Here is a 17,036-nt window from a genome sequence, read left to right as displayed (position 1 = left end):
ATGAATTAATTTTATTCTTTCAAGCTTTTGAAATTTAATTTTACAAATATTTCGCTAAGATGATTCACTGTTTTGTTGAAGTACTATTTAGAAATTAATTGCGTAAACATTTATCAATATCTCATAAAAAATCGACATTTTTATATGTATTTTTTCAAATACAGATATAACTGTAACTTTACAAATTTCATTTAGATTATGTTATACAATTTTATAAATGTTTTTCTATCTGGGATTACGTACTTTGTTTTCTTGATAATTAGTGTATGTCGTCACTGTTACTGTTTACGTTTCGAATAATATATGTTGCACGTACCGACTTCCCTCTTTTTCGCATCGTTGTGGTCGAAGATGCATTGATTCGCCCAGTCTTGAGCGCCGGATGCAAGCTCGGAATCCCAATACTACGAAGACGAATCATATGCAAGTGTCAACATGTAGATGGATTGCGATATGGGATGATATTTGAGTAAAGCACGGGAAAACTTCGAATATTGATCTCTCAATAATATCGAGTAATGTTTTTGTTAACCCATGGAATATCCCGGGAAAAAAAATTATATATAATTATATATAAATATATATAATTATATATGATTACATATAAATTTTGTCCATATATGTGACCTTATATATGATCATATCTAATTATATATATCCATATAAAACAAAAGTTGTCAAATGAAAAAAGGAAAATATAATTTGATTCGATTAAACGTCGACATCATGGACTTCCATAAACATAAGCATTTATTTCAATTGTATCTTCACAATAGTATTCTTTTCAATGTCGACATATATAATTATATATGATCATATATAACTATATATATGGACAAAATTAATATATAAACTTTTTCCCGGGTATACTGCTATTAACTTCATAAAAATCAATTTTAGTTTGTTTTCTTGACAGATCTATAATTATTTATAAGGATTGATATTATAGGTTGATTCAAAAGTGTTTTCCCATAGAATAAAGATTTCATTTGTCGACATTTTTCTATTAAAAAAATATTTACAAGACCCATTTACTATGCATTGTGTGCGATTAAATGACAACTTTCTTTAATTAATAATTAACAAGGAAACCCACATAAGTATTCACCTCCGATTTTCTTGTAATATGTTGTAGTTACTTTACTGTTAGAAGAAAAGAGTCTTATGATGATAACGTTTTTTTTTCTAAGTAGAATAATTTCTAAGATCTCTCTCTCTTTTTCCCCCTCTCCTTTCCTCTCTTTCTCTCTCTTTCTCTTTCTCTCTCTCTTTCATGTATTATTCTATCAACATATAACAAGTAACACTACCCAAGTGTAACACGCCATTTTTCTGGAAACTCAGCATATATATGTGATATTTTATATCGGCCCGTTTGTTAATTTATACAATTATTTAGACAATTGTTTATCAAAACTCGAAGTGGCAATATATGTGAAAACTATCTGATAAGTCTGTAATATATAAACCTAAAATACATAAATCTAAAGCCTATAAGCACGTAAACTTACACACTCAAAACCCAAGTCGGAAATCTGTAAGCCAAATATCCATAAATCCAAAATACGTAGACCAAAACTCATACGTGGAATTCATACGTGGAAAACATAAAATCCAGGACGTATAAACGCAAATTCAATAAATACAAAACTCAAAGCCGATCAATCGAAAACTCATGAACCTAGAATATTCTGTTACTCTTTATAATCTTAAATTCTACAAACCTATAACCCCAAAATCCATAAATTTTTGGACTTATGGATTTTAGATTTATAGGTTTTTGAATTATGGGCTTTGAGTGCATGGGTTTACATGCTTACAGGTTTTAGGTTCCGAGCGCACGGACGAGTAGCATGTATATATGAGTTTGTAATTTTTTTTCGAAAATGGTATATCGGAAAATAACTTTATCATATATGGTTGAATTCGTATTGAAATAAGCTTTAATTTCGTCATTGGCAAATTTAAAAATTTGAAAAATAAGAAGACGTGGCCGGGGAAATATTAACAAAAATATATATTTTTTCAAATAATTTCTGTAAAGTACTCTTCAAACTATTCAACTTTTATTAAAAATATTTTTTTCTATCTCTTATAGTTTTCATTATATTCGAATGAAAAGAACCGATTTTCTTCAAAGGTATTTCATCCCCTAAACTTGCGAAAGGGCACATATAATAAAAAAAAACATATTATTATTTTGATCTAAAATATTACAAGTGCCTGAAAATCGGAGGCGGACACTTGTATGGGTTTCCTTGTAAGAATTTTACGTGATTGTTCATGAAATGGTTCTATGATTTAGCTTGATCCAATCTACATGTACACATAACGGAAGTATATATTATCGTCAGATACCCTGTAAATATTTCATATCAATATTTGAATAATATACATGAAAACAATTTTAAATAAAAAAATTTTTGAGTCAACTTAATATTTCTCATGACTTTTATTTTCTCTAAGAGTCTTCCTAAGGTAAAGAGAAAATTTATCCCAATTTTTTTGAAAAATACAATAAACCAATTCTTCAATTTAATTAATGCCACAGCGGTATATCTGGAGTTAATGGAATAACTGTTTGTTTTCATAAAATATTTGAAGGAAATTTTCTCTAGAATAAACATTCTTACACTGAAGAAAAAATTGGATGAAAAGAACTGAAATAGATATTCATAATTGCATTTTTTAGAAAATTTTCTTAAGATCATCTTAAGTTTATTTTAAAGTGCTCTATAGCCAATAAAACGATACGTTTAGCATTTGAGGATAAACTTAAGATAGTCTTAAATACGAGATCCAATCTTAAATACCGTTCTAAATCTCAGAGTGACGCAAATTTTCTTGCGCAAACCGTAATCGAGACAGATCGAATAAAAATGTAATCACATCAGTAACTTTACGTACACTGAGAAAAAACTGATTGAGTTAATAAGATTTTGCTTGAATAAACAAAATTCGTTCAAGAGAACGTTTAGTCTATTGAACAAATAATATAATTAATGTGATGAGTTATACAGGGTGAGTCATTTTAATCTTAACAGTGGAATATCTTGAAAACGAAACAAGTGACAAAAATCATATGGTTTAGAGGGGGACGTAAAACGGTGGCATTGCTTTGACATTTAGTAGTCGTTTGAAGGTCATGTGACGGTCATCTTCAATTTCTTAAATGGAAATCCCCATTTTTTATTGCATTTTTAAATTGAGCTAATTCAAATGAACATCTCTCGTATCTTAATGATTTTTTGTAAAATCAATAGTTTCCGAGATATTTGTGTCAGAAGAACGAAAAATGGTACAATCGATTCCTGACTGTGTAAACCGCTTTTAGAGCTATGCAGGATCAACGACGTGGACGTGGCGATAATCTGATTCCTTCGGGGTTCTTGATTTCCGTGAGTCCCTTTGCCTCTCACGTTTAGGGTGCTTGATTTCCATGAATCCCCTTGCCTCTCACGTTTGGGATGCTATTGATTTTACAAAAAATCATCAAGATACGAGAGATGTTCATTTGGATTAGCTCAATCTAAAAATGCAATAAAAAATGAGGATTTCTATTTAAGAAATTGAAGATGACGGTCACGTGACTTTCAAACGACTACTAAATGTCAAAGCAATGCCACCGTTTTACGTCCCCCCTCTAAACCATATGATTTTTGTCTAAACAATGTTTTGTCACTTGTTTCGTTTTCAAGATATTCCACTGTTAAGATTAAAATGACTCACCCTGTATATGAGTTAATTGATTCAATAACTATAGCTAATAACTCTTGTATTAACGCAACTTATTTTTGCATTAACGTGTAATTTATTCAATAGATACAATATCTCTTTGAAGGCAGATAACCGCCAATTTTGTCAATCTAATTGATTTTTCTCAGTATATACACAGGAGTTTGAAATGGTCAATAAAATTCAATTAATAGTAAAAAGTTAATGAAAATGAAATGTAGTTGTACATGTAACGTAGATATTTCTGTAACTGCTGAAATATTAATTTAATTACATAATATAAGTAATTCAACTTTTGATGAAAATTAAGTTAAATAAATTAAACGATAAATACCAATAATATGTTAAATCATCTCTGTGGTCGTCTTATTAAGTTAAATTTTAAGTTAATTTAAAAGGGAATAATTTTCTAATAAAAAAAACAAGAAGACCAAAATTTCGATGAAAGAATTAAGAAATTAGTATGTATTAGTAACATACAATTAATAAATTTCTTTTCTTATTATGTAGTAGATATTTTAAATGTACGAAAGAAACTATTTGGAAGCTCAAAGAAAAGAGTTTTTTTTGCGCTATAATTTTCTTCTTATACAAATTTAAAAAACTCGTCGATCATCCAAACCATCGCTTTTAAGCGAGTTTCTAATTTTCGGGCAATATGGATGATCACGTGAGTCTCATTATACTCGTGAAGATCGCTTGCGATCGAAACATAGGAAACATCAAGGACATCGTGTCAGTTGACGTGGACATGGCAGTTTATATTTTATCGCGACGCACCAGCTCGCGCATATTGGCGGCAGGTGGTTGAGCATTAATTGATCCTTCGGCGATAGACTGACGTATCCTGTTGTGGGTGTCGAGAATGTCACGTACGATGTCACACGTTATGTCGTTGTCTTCTGCAACACGATAATAATTGGAAAACGTCCAGATCGAGGATAAAATATGCCACTTACGTGCGCGAGAGTGCAATATCGTAAAAACGCGAAACGGAACAAGAGTTTCAGTTTGATTAACTGAATAAGAATTGAATGAAAAACTCGCTAACGAGAAATAATATCTCTGTTTACCGTGAAAACATTCGCTTGAACATTCAGCTACATCAAAATACGGTTGAGATAATTAAGAGACCAGTTGGTTCAGTGGCGTAGCCAGAAAAATGTTTCGGAGGGGGTTGTACTTTTTATTTTTGACGAGCAAAAAAAAAGTCATTCGAAAAAATTTTGCTTACACTTAAGCGTAATCTAGAAAATTAATTTCAGGGAGGTTGCAGCCCCCTCAGCCCGCCTTCTGGCTACGCCACTGAGTTGGCTGAATAGAAATACTTTACAGGAAGCTTTTTGTTCTTAGTTTTCCATCTGGTCTCCAAGTAATAGGAAATTCAGTTACACTAACGAAGTTGTTTTGCAATGTGTAGAAAATAAGAATAATATTTATTCAGTTTTAATTAAATTAATTGATAATTAACTCAGCCGGCAGTGTTGCCAATATGCAAAGGAAAAAAACGCTTGTTATTAAAATGAGTTAGAAAACTTGTTCCTGTTTTTTCGATTTTAATAACTTATATTAAAAATTGCTGTTGGGAGAACAAATATTAACTATTTTATTTTGTTAACATATAGTTAGTGAAAGAAAAGTTGTAAACATTTTTATCTCGATAAACTTCGCATCTTATATCCAAAAAGGAAATTTCGTTTTTATTAATAATTTGTTATTATTATTAAAAGCATTTGTTATTATTATTAAAAAGATTTATTACACATATATAATTTTATTAATAATTATTAATTATTAGTAATTATTAAAAACAGTTATTCCATGGTATGCATTTCTCGAGATAGAAGTGTTGTAACTTTTTTTTCATTGTTTGTATATAGAATTAAAAAATTTTTTTTGTTATACAAGAAAAAATCGAATAAATCACTAAAAGCTGCAAATATTTAATTATTATATTAATAAAAAAAGGAAAAACTTAATAAGAGCAGAGCGTTGGTCTTCATGTAATAATATTATTTAACAGCAAAAAACATTAATTGGTAAACATCATATTTACATGATATTCCATGACTACTTCATATTTAACGTTTGATATAAACTTTAATAATTAATTAAATATTCGCAACTAATATTTTTTTTCTTGTGTTGACTCTTATTGACTTATATATGATTCTCGTTTATATATGAATATGATTTAACTTATATATGATTCTCCTTCCATATATATCATATAAAATACTTTCATATATAATAACATTTTAAATGTTCACATTTTAGGATGTTTTTATGCATTTAATATATTTCCTTATTATAATCTGAAAGACTAAGAATAAGAAACGACGAGAGAACTTTATTCTACAATAATATTATCAAAATGACATGTCAATCCCATACGAAATATTTCAAATATTTTGGCATGGTTTTTGTAAAGAATGTAAATTTTGATAGACAGTTACATACAAATTGGGTTATTCGTCAGTCTAGAATTTTTTTTGAATACATGTTTCCGTAAAAACCTGGATATCTGCTCTTTTTCACGATTTCCTCGATTTTCCGGGAAACTCAAGGGTGATAGAGCAAATCTGACACCGGATTTGGATTCAGCATCCCAAAATACGTATAGTATACCTAGTCAGACTCCCAGCACAGACAACTTTTTTTAAATTGTGGGCCTGTGTAATAGGAGAGGTCGGGTAAACAAAAGAAATTAATATTTCTTTATAAAAAAAATATATAAATAATTACAAAAATTGTAATTATATAAAATTATATAAAATTATATAATTATATAAAATTATATAATTATATAAAATTGTAATTATATAAAATATTTCTTCATAAAAAAAATATATAAATAATTACAAAAATTGTAATTATATAAAAATATATATATAATTACAATTTGCTGGTGTGTGTGTGTGTGTATGTGTTGTGTGTGTGTGTGTGTGTGTGTGTGTGTGTGAGTGAGTATGTGTGTGAGTGTATGGGGTGAGGATGAGCGTTAATGTTCAGGATTATTGGAAGGTGAAGGGGATGGAGAATAACTTATAGGAAAAGATGGAGGAAAAGATGGAGATGGTGGACGAGGATGCAGATCTAGCGGAAATGGCTGTAGATGGAGAAGGAAGGGGGGTAAATCTTCTAAATATTGTGTTAGTAATCTATGGGTTATCCGTTGAAATACTTTGCGCGAAAGAGAGTCTGAGATGGAAGATAGTAGCTCCAGAGTTTCTAAAGCCTCGCGCAAATCACTCCGTTGCTGGCAAGACCGACGTCCCATTACAACTGGGGAAGAGACAAACCGATTTTAGAAATTCTGATCGATAATTAATGTCCACCGGAATTATCGCGGTTGAGTTTTTGATACAGCGTAAAAATATGGCTGCCTGGACTTAAGTGAAATTGAGACGCGGAACATTGTTAAATATTGGAGGGTCAGATTTAAACCAATTTCTTGAGTTAAATAATATTTAGTTATTTTTAACTATCATGTGTGTCAAAATTTACTATTTTAACACAAAACATGTGTTTAAAAAGACAACCACATCTAATCAACCCATTTAAAATAATATTAAGTCATTTTTTACTAAAACTTACATTAACGTGCACATAATAAAAAATAAACCAAATTTTAGTCAAATTTAATACATTTTTTAAATTAAATTATTTAACTCCATTACATTAATTAAATTAATGACATATTTAGTAAGAGCAGTGGCGACTTATAGGAATGATTAAAAATAACTTAAATTGAATATAATTTGACACTACAGATTTAACAGTGAAGGATGGATAATAAAACAATGACTTACTGTTGGAGTGTATGAAGAAAAAATTTAATCTTTCTAAATCTCCTGAGGTCTTAGTCTCCCTCTTGTCGGATGTTGGTTGCTTCGTGAGTGCGACGGAGATTGAAATGCCCACGAATGTGATGTGGATGAGAGTGAGAATAATAGGCGTAATAGTGACACTCGTAGCGATACTGACTCGAAGTCGTAATGATAATAATTACAGAAGTGATACTCGTAGCGGTAGCTATAGACGTCGTAATGATAATGAACATCGAAGTCATCCCACACAGCAAGAATGTCCCAAATATATCATAAGGATATCTTGAAGATATCACATATCCCAAATATATTTTTAGGATATTCTATGATATATTTTGGACACCTCTGCTGTGTGGGATACGGATCGGACATTTTATAGTTTCGGAAAATGGGAAATTTCGGGGATGGCGGTTACCGGATTCGTTGGAGATGTCTTGCTTAGTAACAAAGATGAGGCTCGGATTGGTGGGAAAAAATAGAAATTCGGAAAATGTTCGATCAGGCGATATGTGGACATGTGTAATTGTACGTAATATAATTCATGATTCTTTCGTAAGGCTCGAGATCTACGTGTTCCTTTTGTGTACACTGAGAAAAAAGACTGGTAACTATAACAAACTGCATTTAGTTACAGAAATTCATTGAATCCTTAGTAACTAATACTAAATATGATAATAATTACCAAATATTTAATAGATCGGGAGTATGACGTAATTGCATTCACAGTAACATCAATTAAATAATTTAGTAATAGTTACTTAATGTTAAATATTTAATATGAAATATATTACAGTTATGAACAGATATTTGATAATTGTTATGAAATCGTTATATCCCATATAATAAAAAATTCAGTAGGTACGAGTTCTATTTTGTTACCAGTATAAGTATGTTTTGTTGCAGCACAACGAAAAATTCATTCATTTGCAGCTATTACATCGTTTCAATATCTATTATTACAGATAGTTGGTTGAACCTATCAAAAATTTTGTAACTATTACAAAATCGCTTATTTTGCTCAACTATTCAATAAGTTTTATTTACCAAATATATTCTGGAAGCAAATAAATTTTACTTCTGTCAAATAAATAATTTATTTTACAGAACTAAATTAATTAATAAGTATTGCTATAGCTTTGGCCCGCTATATTTACGTCTATCATTTAGTAATAGTAACTAAATTTTGATAATATTTACTAAATTCTTCTCTCAGTGTACTTAGCTTTTGTAACCCGGTCGGATAAGTAATCGGTCTTTACGCCATGTAAAGGTACGTGAGGCCCTACGGGACGTAACAATATATATCTTTGAAAAATAGACGTATAATACTTCGTGATTTACCTTGTAGGTAAATCAATCAGATTTAGCCTTAAACTAAATTAAGAAGTTATTACTAGTTCTTTAATGTAATTAGAGGTGTATTTTTCCCTTTTCAAAATGGAAGATATTTCTTTCAGTTGCAACAAAATGAAGTTTATATTTTGTAGGACATGCTATTTTTGTTATCGACATTTTCTGATAATATGTTATCCACCGGATTTAGAATGTTAAGTGTGGTAATTGATTTATCGATCAATGAGCATAAGAGTCGCGCGGGGTGGCGCTACGGTGAGTGCGCCTATGTGTGTGTGTCTCCGTCGCTAGTATAGTTTAGTTTTAGTCAGTTCGCCGCTCTTCAACCAAGCGATGTAGTTTACTTCAATAAAGCCCTTTTGATTATTGTGAGTGTAAAAATATACAACACAAGACGTAACATATTTGTAACAAACTTTTTGATGTTTTTTTTAATTTTATAGTTATGTTTGTAATCTGTTATATTTATAATGTGATAGTGTAACAAATATATATATATATATATATATATATATATATATATATATATATATAATTATATTTTTAATGTCAAATTAAAAGTTATTTAAAGGTAACGTTTAAATTAAAGTTACTTTAATATAAGTTAGTTTCATTTATGACTTTACTTTTTTGTAAAATATATTTTTCATAATTCAACTGTCCCATAACCATTAATTAAATTAATTAAATTTACCATTAATTAAATTAATTAAATTAATTCGTGCCGTGCTTTTATCTTGAGCCCGGCGCTACTTGATATATAAAGCAAGACTTGGGAAAATATTAATTCTCTACATCAGTTGTCAGTTTTCACTTATTTTTAAGGATTGTTTTGATGATCAAATGTAGTTGACATAGACTGTACTTTTCAATAAATTTACTAATTTTATTGTAAAATTAAAAGAACCTAAAATTTGGTCTATTATATTGCAGTCTTGGTTCCCCTTACATTTATCGGCATATGTGTGATGCATTATCTTTCAACTCATTTTTTTCAAAACTTTCAATATTCCATTTAATATTTTACATTCGCTATCAAAATCACATATGTGATAATTTTTCTTTCTATATTTAAGTAAACCGACTAAATCTGTTTTACATAATCATATGAAAACAAATACAATATGACTTGTGGGAAAAGGTTAAACGAACCGTGATAACAAACGCGTTAATTTGAGTTTGCTTACTCGTTTACGCAGATTGTTTATATATTTTGTATATGATATATTTACGGTTGTTTTTGTAGACAATACAAATTATATCGAATATTGCAAATTATATCAACATGTATAAAAAAAGTAGATTATGAAACGCTTACCGTATCTGTTTCAGATATTAATTATGAATGAAATGTTAAAAAATTGCATGAAATTTTCATTCTATTATGTGACAGATGGCAGATTTGATTCTGAAGAAGTAAGAGTGTCACCGAAAAATTCTTTAGACTCTCATTTGTTGGAAACAACGTCCATAAACTTACATCAAGATTCTAAAGGTTAAATAACAATTAAAATTTTTATCAATTAATATTTGAGTAAGCCATATGTTCTTGAGACGATGTTCATAGATTTTCATTTATATTCATCTTATATTTCATTGATTTTGACCAGTGGAAGTAAGATTTCTCTGCAAAATCTGTACACTGCAAAATTCGTTACATGCTGTATCCAATTTTCCAAGATCTATGTTTCCGGCGATGAAATTATTGACTTTTGCATGCGATTCGCGCGCAATGACGCTATCTGCCTTTGCAAATTACATCAATAGGGACAGTCGTTACTTCCAACTGATTCTTTCACCGAGGTTTTACTGATTGTAGTGCTATACTTATAACTAAATCATCAGCATTTCAGTAAAGAATACAATGATTGCACTTTAAATGTAATATTTCTTTTTGTACTCATGTAATAGGTATGTCAAGTTATGATACATTGCGGCGCTTTTCCAGGAAGAATTTCTGAATAGAGCTATGCTTTCGAACGTATAAAGGTGAAAGGCCCCTTACTGTCTACATCTAACATTCATTGTCTACATAGATGACGTTACAGACACAGTTTACGTCTTTTACACGTGAACGTAAGCTATTATAATTTACGCAAAAAACGCCCAACTCTTGGCCATCCCTAAAAGGATGGCTTTTCTTCAAAAAGAAAGGACGCGCATTCGCATGACGTCGTTATAGTCATTCACCTGATATTTCCATGCCGGGACAAGCCGGACGTGCGTTTATCCTCGGGACCACGAGACTCAGCAGGCAAAACGGCAGCGCGAAACGTCCAAACGCGTTCGATCCGAGTGACCACTTGAGATCTCCTCGGGTTCGCCACTTCTCCGCTCTGAGAATGCTTTTGTTCGGGTCGCGGAAGTCACCAGCGCGCGGCGAGGACATCTTCGCGATAAGCTCTCTTCGCACCGATCGAACGTAAGAATCTGTCACGACAATAAAATGACGCGCGCTCACGAGGAAACATAGACTGTGTTCAGCAGAGAGAGCTGCCTTGCAACTGTTGAAAAACAACTTGCGAATCTGATTGGCGCATACGCCCTTAATTATAATAATAATAATATTCTTGGCGGAATCTAAGAGCGTGTGCTATAACCAGATTCACGAAATTGACGGCAGTTGCAAAGCAGTTTTCTCCGCTGAACGCGATCATAGTTAAAAACGCAGACGGTTTCTCTCGCTCGTCCGCTCGCCTCTACGCACGCGAAGGCTACACCTGGCTTCGTGACGTTACAAAAATCGAAGCTTGTAAAGGTGAAGAAGCGAAGGAAGAAATAGGAACGCGCGATCTTTGGATCCGGCCGAGACGAGCGCGTTACGAGCTATTTTTCGAAAATGGTCGTCGTGCTGTTTTAGTTTCTTCTCCTTTCGGACGGACGAAGCTGCGCGCACACGGCTGTGTAAATCGATAAAGTGTCTTTCGGCGCGCGATTACTGTCGTTGCCGGCGTTTAACCCGCTGGATTTTTATCTCGTGCGCCGTGCGGAGTTCGGTAGCGCGGCATTCGTTCAAAGCGAACGATATTCTGGCGATTTATCGAGCGAAAAATCGATACCACATTCTCATCTTTTATGGGCAACCGTTTCCTCGTTCGTTCTCCGTCGCACCCCTCGCCCTCCCCTGCTCTTCGCTCTCATTCACTCTCTCTTTCTGTTGTGCGCCTTGTCTTACCTCCGCCATTTACAACGGCGTTGTCGCGTTGGAGATATTTGGCCGAAGAATTATTGGAATATATTTGAAAGATAAAAATATAGGAAGAAAGCAAATGGAAGAAAAAGTAAGGAAATATCTGTGATACGAAACCCACAATCGATAACGGAATAACGTGAGAAGTACGATCTTTTACTCGTTTTATAAGCTTTTCACCTTTATATGTGTTTGGAAACAAAGCAAATTCAGAAATTCTCCTGGAAAGACACTGTAATTTGTGTTGTAACTTAGCATAGTTATTATACAGAATGTCTGATAACTCACAGAGAAGTGGTGGTGTATAGATAGATCAAACTGAACAAAATTTTCTCTACCATTTTGCGAGCAACAACGTAAAATTCTAAGTCATTAATCAAGGAAGATTCGTGAATAATCACGCGCCATATGGTAGATGAGCTGTGATGCCGCTGTATATTTGTATATTAGATCAATTGAACAAAAAAGTCCACTAGTACATACATTTTCCAAATGACCACGTTTAGTTATTAATTAAAGAAGATTAGTATACAGTTGTGCGTGATAATGCATCAATCTACTTTCATTAATAACTAAACGTCTACGTAGTTATTTGGAAAATGACTTTGTTGTTCAGTTTGACTTACACTGAGAGAAATTATCTGATAAAAAATTAACAAACAAATATTTTCCATCAAAGTACCGATGAATTTTTGTATCCGATGAGAAATATCGGTAATTTTTTGATCGGTTTATTTGACAAAATGTCATTATCGGAAGTATTAGATAAAATTTAATTGAATATCCTAATGGGATATAAAAATTGATTGGAAATATTTGTTTGTTAATTTTTTATCGGATAATTTCTTTCAGTGTAATTTTTAAAATTTTTTTATCAGATAATTTCTCTGAGTGTAATATACAATTATACAGCGGCGAACGTCGCTATCACAGCTTATTTAGCGTATAGCGTGTAATCATTCACAAATCTTCTTGAATTAATAACAAAATTTTACTTGGTTGTTTGTAAAATAGTAAAGAAATTTTTTGTTTTGTTTGACCTAGTTTACATCACGGCTCCTCCGTGAGTTAGCGGATATTCTGTATAAGTATGGAGGAATATCTAAAGTGCAAGTCAATGTATTCTTCATTAAAATGCTATACTCATAACTGGTGGTTCAGTTATAAGTACAGCACTGCAGGTCCTATTATTTCTATTATTGATGCAATTTGCAAACGCAGACAGCGTTATTGCACGCGAATCGCATGGAAGCCAGTAATTTCATTACTAGAAACACAGAAAGTTGGATTTTATACAGCATGTAACGAATTTGTAATGCATGATTTTGCAGAGAAATCTTACTTATAAGAATATAATATGGTTGTTTGGAAAAATGTCGTGCCTAAATGTCGTATCTTAACTTTGAGTATTGATATGGGGAACACACATACACATTCTTAGGGATCGTCAATTTCTATCGGTTACAATAATAGACGAGGTTCCATAATGACAAACGATATTCGAGGGATTTATCGAGTGCAAAATCTGTATTGCATTTTTATCGCTCGTACGGCTAACGGCATTCATGATTGATGCTTCATCACATTTCGCCTTTGTGGTTTATGTGCATTGGCGTCGACGTATGATATTCTCCATACACGTTGTACCGTGATAGATCATGCTTCCTTGAGAATTAATCTCGCCTCGAGACGTCGTGTACCGTAAATCCTTGCTTTTTGTATATTGAGAGAAAAAGCATTGTTGATCTAATTAAAATTGTAGTTTGCTTTTGGCCTCAACCAATATATTTTCCTGTATAAACGAAAAAATTTATTTTCACACTAGTATCTAATATTTTTCAAACGAGAAAATATACACTTTCTTAAAATATTAAGAAAACCTTAGCTAATCATGAAAGTAATTGTTTAAATGTTCTATTCAAATAAAAGAACTTGAATTTAAATAAATACCAGGTCTGTAAATATGAAACCGGAATTTGCCCATAGATGGCCCTAGCTGTCAATGTAGTTACCGTCAAACCGCGTCATTGGCGCCATTTCCTTGTTGATATCTCTGACAAAGATTTTCAACTCACAACAATACAAGTTTCATACATCAGCATAGTTTGTAATAGCGTTGAATATGTCGAATTTTGTGCCTGGAAACTACGATTTGCGGACAGCATTGATTTTCTGTTACCATTTGAAGAAAACTGCTGCAGAATCGCATCGAATGCTTGTCGAAGCTTACGATGAGCATGCTCTTGGTAAATCACAGTGCTTTGAGTGGTTTAAAAAATTCAAAAGTGGCGATTTTGACGTGAGAAACGAAGAACGTGGAAGACCACCGAAAAAGTTTGAAGACAGCGAATTGCAAACATTGTTGGATGAGGATGACACTCAAATGCAACAACAACTCGCGGATCAATTAAATGTGACACGAGAAGCCGTCTCCATACGTTTGAAAGCCATGGGAAAGATCCAGAAGATGGGAAAATGGGTTCCACATGAACTGAATGAAAGACAGCAGGAAAACCGAAAAACCACTTGCGAAATGCTGCTCGCCAGGTACAAAAGAAAGTCATTTCTCCATCGAATTGTGACTGGCGATGAAAAGTGGATATATTTTGAGAATCCTAAGCGTAAAAGATCATGGATAACTCCAGGCGAACCATCGACATCGACTGCAAGGCCAAATCGTTATGGACCGAAGACAATGCTCTGTGTTTGGTGGGATCAGAAAGGTGTAATCTATTATGAGCTGCTAAAACGTGGCCAAACCGTTAATATTGAACGCTACCGACAACAAATGATCGATTTGAATCAAGCTTTGCGTGAAAAACGACCAGAATATAAAAAAAGGCAACACAAAGTGATTTTGCTTCATGATAATGCACCATCACACACAGCAAAACTGGTCAAGGAAACGATTGAGGCGTTTAGTTGGGAAATACTTTCGCATGCGGCTTACTCACCAGACTTGGCTCCGTCCGATTACTATTTATTTGCATCGATGGGACACGCACTTGCTAAGCAGCGCTTCACTTCTTACGAAAATGTACGAAAATGGCTCGATGACTGGTTTGCCTCAAAAGAGCAACAGTTTTTTTGGCGTGGCATCCACAAATTGTCAGACAGGTGGGAAAAATGTATAGCTAGCGATGGGCAATACTTCGAATAAAATATTTTTTATCATTTTCATACAATAAACGTGTATTTTCTATACAAAAATTCCGGTTTTATATTTACATACCTGGTATGTTATTAGTACCCGCCAAATAAATATTTATTATTTTCTAAATATTTTTTCTCTTTTAGTGTAGAGAAAAAGTCATAAGATAGTCGTTTCCATACAATGTAACTTTTGTTGGATATATTTATCTTCTACTTTCATATTTCGAAGATATCCAAGTAATAGTTATTACTTTACTCTGCATATAACGAACGAGCTGTCTCAATCCTTTCAGCTGCATTTTCGTGTCCTTTTTCAACCTTCTGCTCGTGTAAAACTCCAGTTCAACGAGACAATCATAGGACTGACCCAACACACATTATTGATCGCACTTATCGTCTTACTTATCTTTATTTATCTGATTTATCTCGCATCAGAGGTGGAACTATTCGTGCTGCGCAACTAGATCAACTGTTTGGGAATTGAAAGGACATCTATATTTGTATATATAGAACCGAATTTCAGTGTTTCGCGCTAACCTTTTACTATCAACTAAATTTTATAGTTAAAATTTCTCAGAGGTATTAATTTGATTCGATTTGATTACAGTTCGTGCGACAAATTTACATTTAATCCTGAGACTTAGCTCCTTTTATTACTATAAATAAAAAATACATAAATATAAAATTTATTTATATTTTTATGTCCTATTCACTTAAAAATCTCTTTTTTATTTTCTTTCCCTCAGTGATTACGTCTGTACGTTGTAGATCGACTTTAATGTAATCAACGTTATGCGAATTAAAAGTTCGACGTTTATTTTCCCCTGCACGGCCTGTTATACTTTAACGTATTGTGTTCGTTTGTGAGCACGGAATTGCTTCGCGGTTAGTTATATTTCAAGAGAAGAGAAGGTGAAGTACTGTACTTTCTAAATATCTGTTAACGAGCAATTACTGTTCTTCAGGTTTTACCTTTTGATTCATCCTCTCTCTCTCTCTGTGTCTCTGTCTCTCTCTCTCTCTCTCTCTCTCTCTCTCTCTCTCTCTCTCTACGCAACGTTTTCGTCGTTGCTGAATTATATTTGCAGTTTGAAAAAGTTCGCGTTTTAGTCAAACGCACTCGACGCGATTACGAGCTGAGTCGGTTACCGTTTTGGATTTTAATTTTAACACGAACGCTCGCAGCGACATGCAAACTTACTGTGCGTAGTTGATGCTACAAAGTGGGATTAGAGGAGCTCTTACCAACGCGAGACGGCCACGTCGAGGAGTGTAATAAACATTTTACCGCGGTACACTCGTGCCCAATTAGGGACCGCGTGCGACACACGTTAATATTAAACGCCCCACTCGTGCATTTTGCAGCCAACGTCTCGATACTCATGGCGAAACGAGGCACTCGAGAGAGTCGGGGAACAGCGAAGAGACGTTTTCTCTTCTCTTGCAGACAACGGCGCGGATCCCTTAAGGAGAAGAAATGGAACGTCTCTCTTGCTCGTTCGGGCGAGCGCGTTGTTAATCAACAAGTGGCGTTTGCATCGAACAAAATGGTACGATACGATATCTCGGAGTGCATTATGTATTTCACGTTCCGCCGGTGAAGTACAATCGAGACGATTCGTGACGGTTCAGGATTCTAGAGGAGTTCGTCTCGGCGCATAATGTCGCGTATACGACTAGCGAGGCGACGTATACATTTCCATACCGACGACGTGGCACGCATCTCTTCGCGAATTATTCGTATGCGAATGTATACATTATTTATTATCAGGTGC

General features: G+C 33.2%; 1 protein-coding gene across 6 annotated transcripts in view; it reads right to left on the bottom strand.

The window, feature by feature from the left end:
* Positions 1–16,564, bottom strand: part of LOC116847881 (venom allergen 5-like) — a 23,100-nt gene extending 6,536 nt beyond the window's left edge. Inside the window, exons 1-6 of one of the 6 annotated variants that reach the window (XM_032823366.1) lie at positions 16,234–16,495; positions 15,799–15,917; positions 15,513–15,730; positions 11,109–13,900; positions 4,516–4,637; positions 317–404 (exon numbers count right to left, since the gene is read on the bottom strand). In XM_032823366.1, the coding sequence (XP_032679257.1) occupies positions 317–404; positions 4,516–4,637; positions 11,109–11,307 (409 nt within the window). In that variant the 5' untranslated portion in view covers positions 11,308–13,900; positions 15,513–15,730; positions 15,799–15,917; positions 16,234–16,495. The other 5 variants (XM_032823368.1, XM_032823370.1, XM_032823372.1 and 2 more) reach the window with 5 other exon arrangements.
* Between the last annotated feature and the right edge of the window lie 472 nt (positions 16,565–17,036).

The sequence above is a fragment of the Odontomachus brunneus genome, unplaced genomic scaffold, assembly GCF_010583005.1.
Source record: "Odontomachus brunneus isolate Ranch 3 - 2012 unplaced genomic scaffold, Obru_v1 Obru_scaffold_084, whole genome shotgun sequence".
Lineage (NCBI taxonomy): Eukaryota > Metazoa > Arthropoda > Insecta > Hymenoptera > Formicidae > Odontomachus > Odontomachus brunneus.
Note: the sequence above shows the minus strand (reverse complement) of the source record. Positions and strands in the feature narration are given on the sequence as shown.